Source organism: Penaeus vannamei, chromosome 1 (genome assembly GCF_042767895.1).
Source record: "Penaeus vannamei isolate JL-2024 chromosome 1, ASM4276789v1, whole genome shotgun sequence".
Lineage (NCBI taxonomy): Eukaryota > Metazoa > Arthropoda > Malacostraca > Decapoda > Penaeidae > Penaeus > Penaeus vannamei.
Window position 1 is genome coordinate 42,171,986 of NC_091549.1, and position 4,789 is coordinate 42,176,774.

At 40.7% G+C, this 4,789-nt stretch overlaps 1 protein-coding gene across 2 annotated transcripts; it reads right to left on the reverse strand.

Annotated features, from left to right (window-relative positions):
* Positions 1–1,401: 1,401 nt before the first annotated feature.
* On the reverse strand, positions 1,402–4,180 carry LOC113813954 (uncharacterized). 2 transcript variants are annotated; one of them, XM_027366035.2, is made up of 2 exons: positions 2,578–4,170; positions 1,402–2,398 (listed from the first exon to the last, which is right to left on the reverse strand). In XM_027366035.2, exons 1-2 carry the CDS (start codon positions 3,861–3,863, stop codon positions 2,167–2,169), a joined length of 1,518 nt encoding a protein of 505 aa, XP_027221836.2. In that variant the 5' UTR covers positions 3,864–4,170; the 3' UTR covers positions 1,402–2,166. The 2 variants fall into 2 exon arrangements, with proteins under 2 accessions (XP_027221836.2, XP_069979326.1); XM_070123225.1 differs by having other exon boundaries at positions 2,211–2,398; positions 2,693–4,180.
* Between the last annotated feature and the right edge of the window lie 609 nt (positions 4,181–4,789).

Here is a 4,789-nt window from a genome sequence, read left to right on the forward strand (position 1 = left end):
GCCGGATTCACAAAGGAGTCATGTCAAGGCGCGCTGGAGACCTTAACCGTCCTGCTGCATTTCCTTTGTATGAGAGCGAAGAGTCGATTTCCCGGCCGCCGTTAAGCGCTAAAGGCTGCTCGCCCCCTGCCTTAACCTAAGGCGCCTTGACTCGCACTAATCTGGTTGTTTTCTTGCTTTGTGTATGGGCTTAAGATCGCTCGGCCGTAAGTTAAGGCGCCTTAAGGAGATACGGCGCCTTAACGCGTTTGAGAATCCGTCCCCAGGAGTAGGTAACTCAAGAAGGGAAATTAGATAAAAATTTTAGAGATCCTGCGCATACTGTAAGAGAATGTTGAACCTCTTATGTTGTGATTGAATATTGGTGGCGGTAGTGATAAACTGATGTGGCTGCACACTTTATTAATACCACGAATAATGAAGAATGCGATATGCTGGCGGTCAGTGCGGGGTGTAAGCTAAACACACACACACACACACACACACACACACACACATGCATACATGTATATGTATATATATATATATATATATATATATATATATATATATATATATATAAGTGTGTGTGTGTGTGTGTGTTCGACAGGTGAGAAGGAGCCATTATGATTCTTATGCCGGATTCGGACACGGCGTGAAACACAAGCAGACACCTTCAAGTGTTTTATAACAAACCATTTCACAATAACTGTTGGCTTGTTTGCGTAGAACATGCTAATTCTTAATCTCCGGTTCCGTAAATCATTTGGTCTATTCCGCTGATAATTTCTATATTCATTGACTTATTTAGCCTATCTGATTAGCCACTAGAATTAGATCATAACATTCTTTAATGGTTTCTCGTTTATTATTTATCTTTTATTTTGTTTCATTTTATTTATTTATCTATTTATTTATTTATTTATTTATTTATTTATTATTATTATTATTATTATTATTATAATTATTGTTATTATTATTACTATTATCAGCGTTATTATTATCATTAATATTATTATTATCATTATCATTATTTTCATTATTATTATTATTATTATTATATTTTCGGGACTTGTCTAGAATGACATTTATTATTATTATTATTATTATTATCATTATTATTATTTCATTTTCAGTTGTCCAGAATGATTTTCTAAAAAAATAATTGTTTTTATTCAGGATTTTTAGCGAGAGATAAAATCAATTCCTTTTTTTCTGATGCATATATTTTCTTCACATTCTATCGTGAGTTGCACATCCAATGACTCTATTACGATTTTATAATAGCTTTTAACTTGAACATTCAGTATCCTTTAATAAACCCCTTTTGGATACTGGATATCAAATAACGGGGCAATCTGAAAATTAATTATATACCGATCCTTAAATCTAAATGCTAAACAGGAGACAAAAGATGATGAATTAATTTTCATTGTTTATTAATATCCATCATGTAATTCATCAACAGTTACGCTCAATACAGTTAACACTTTAAAATGTCTTTTATCGTACTGTAGAAAAAAAAACAAATATATCAAACATCATTAACATATAGGGAAATGCAACCTGTAGAAAGGGTATGAGCGAGGATTAATATCTTCACTATACAAGAGATGTATTTAAAACAGTTTCGAATATATCTTCGTCCGAAATACACGTATGTCTGGTGGAGATATATTCGAAACCTCTTCTATTGTGAAGATATGCATTCTCATGCGTACCTTTTCTACATTTGTCAACATGAATACAGTTCAAAATACAACCTGACTTGAACGAATATATTTATGCAAACAATCGTAAATTTAGCAAAGTCGCAAAGTTAGATATTGTTACAGATTATGGTAAAAGTAGATCAAAACATTGATCATTAACTTTGGTCAAATTTATTTTACAAAATATTATTTTATATATACATAATTCAATGAAAGACTGGCAACGGAGAGACAAGGAAATGCATGTAAAGTGTGAGAGAATAAAACAGTAAAAGAAAAATAAGAAACAAGGAGAAACATATAGCTTTAAAGAGTGAAAATCATACATATAAAACAAGAGAGAGAGAGAGAGAGAGAGAGAGAGAGAGAGAGAGAGAGAGAGAGAGAGAGAGAGAGAGAGAGAGAGAGAGAGAGAGAGAGAGAGAGATACAGTCAAAGAAAGACAGAAACAGAAAAAGAGAGAAAAAATGCCAATCTACAGGACGGAAACGGGCGAAACTGTTCCAAGTCCTGTCATGCGCATGTCTCTGCAGTTCCCGTGCGTCCTCCAGTGCAACAGGCATTCCAGGGCCCATATGATCGGCATGTAAAGGAAGACGGTGAGGAAGAACACTGCAGATATGAGGATGATGAGGGGTTGTTCGGGTCCCAGCAGACTCACGGAGGTGATGATAGCCAACAGGAGGGAATAGACGAAGTTGCAGTGGCTGGAATGGGTGTTCGTGTGGGAAGATTTAGTCAGAGAAAATCTATTTTTTGCTTTACAAGAAGTAAGAAGAGAATAGTGGTGCAAAAAAGACAATGTTTGTTTTATGATTTTAAAGGTAAAACTGTTTGTGTTATTTCTACTTTGATATACATTTTTGGGTTGATAATAAAAACATACCAAGATTTGTTGCAATATCCTTGGTGAAAGTTGAAAGTTACTTGGTCCATCTCGACCGGCGTCGGTCGACGCATGGCAAAAAACTGATCTTCCGTTAGTTGAGGCAGAGACTGACCTGCCATGAGGGACGCAGGAGTGGGCGGCGAGTAGGGTGGCGGGACATCACTCATGGGCGGGCGGTGGATCTGGGTTGGGAGGGCGCTGCTCGCAACAGCTGACGACGACTGGGGCGAGCCGCTGGGACACTCGGCACAGGGTCCATCGTCGGAAGAACTGTTAGTTGTACATAAAGACGGTTCTTGGTGGCTCCCGAGGGCGATCGTGTACGGAGGGGTATTCCAGTCGCCCTCCGGGCGAAGAGGAAGGTCAGCTTGCTGCCCCGGCTGGCCGAAGGAGACCAAGCCACGGTACATGCGTAAAAATCTGCTTCTTGCCCATTTCCATCCCGGCTCATCGACCTTATGGTACTTCGGCGGAAGGTCAAAAGTGGAGCAGCTGTAGCACGGAGGACCCTCTCTGGGCAAGGACACGCGGTGGACACAGATGCTTGGAGTTCTGTTCCGTTTATTTGCGAACTGAGAGATGAAGAGGCTGCTTATACTCAAGCGACGCACCTCCTCCTCCTGGGGGCGTTGGTCATGAGGTGTCGACTCGCTAGGATTCTGAGGCGAAGCATGACCGTCGTGCGAGTGCGGCTGCATGCCGCTAGGAGACGAAGAGCTCCCGGCTGTTTCGAAAGTGTCACCGAACGAACTTGATGCAAGGACAGATTGCTCTTCAGTGTGTGAGTTAGAGTGATCTTGAGCACTTAATTGAGAAAGCCTTTGAGGATCTGGGTCGGAAAGTCTTTGGCTACTTAGGTAAGAGTGCTCCCGAGTCCCTGCGTTAGGAAGCTCTTCAGGAACCCAGCTAGAATGGAGCGGCATTCTTAAGTCCAAACCATTTGGCAGGGACGTGGAAAGTACATGCGAATTTCGTTCTACTGTATAAAGTTGCGGAGACTCACTAATGTTTATAAGCGAAACCGATACGGCCCTTGCACTCGCACGCGCCCCACGGGAAGGCCAGTTCCTTCCTGCCGCTGCATTCTGTGGGGCGTGAGTGGGGCTTAGTGTTGCGTATTTCCCATCATGCAAAAGCGCTTTCCTACAGTCAAATACATGTTCTTCCCTTTTTACACTTTTCTCGCTAAAAACGTCAGTGGACACATTACAAGTACTAATTCTTTCTGTTGAATCAGACCCCCGAAAACTAGTATTTTCTTTAACACTCCTCCCTTCAGCCATTATGATTACCCACAACCTCGCCTCGAGTCCACCTGGGAGAGCTAATTAAATCCCGTTTTATAATATTTCAGCGTAACGGGGCCTTGTTTCGCGGGGGAGACAGGGTGCGGGTGAAGTGAGGCGCTGGTGCAGAGTGACTGACTCGATGGGGGGCGAGTCCGTTGAGGAGGGAAGCCGTGACTTGGCATAAGCATCAGTCCGTAGGCACACACAGCAACTGCCATGTGTGGCTGAGGTTTTTCACGTATCAATTAGGCTTAGGAAGACCTCAGGAATATCTCAAAGTCAAGGTCTATATAAGTATATAGACCTTGCTCAGAGCATGGTGAACCAACGATCCTGTTTCTGTGGATGCTCGCCCCACAGTCTTTTCAATGATGCTCCTATGCCGCGTCAGAGTTAACAGTCATCGGAATACCTGGACATCTGGGTAAAATGTGATTCGTCATCGGGAAAACTAGAAATAACCGGATTTCATTGATTATGCACAGTGGGCCAGTAACAACAACCGACGGATTCTGTTCGATAATCGTTTCGGGTTTCGATTTTACAATTGTAAATAGGCCTAGGTACCTGCATGGGTATTTGCATTTTAGAAAATATGATAGAGATATTCTATAAAGTAGCATCAGAACTGAATAGAGAGATGGGCTAGCGTCTAATTACCTAACACCTGATTTCGTATTTTACACACAATTTTGACTGAAATTTAATACAAATATTATATATAACGTCGAATGCATGATGATAATACAATTAAATCAAATTAGATTAGATAAACATTAATTACAATACAATACATTACAGCTCAATCAGTAGGGAACACATTCCTAGTTCCTCCACGTCAACAAAATGACTTTCGAGTTCTACCTTACACATATCTTATATCGAAAGGGATACATTGAAATAAAACAGTATACCTCAAA

Bases quoted from the DNA above. Each gene is read 5' to 3' on its own strand.
- LOC113813954 (XM_027366035.2), bottom strand. From the start codon at position 3,863: ATGGCTGAAGGGAGGAGTGTTAAAGAAAATACTAGTTTTCGGGGGTCT. The intron at 2,399-2,577 runs GTATGTTTTTAT...CACCCATTCCAG, and splicing joins GGATATTGCAACAAATCTTG to CCACTGCAACTTCGTCTATT.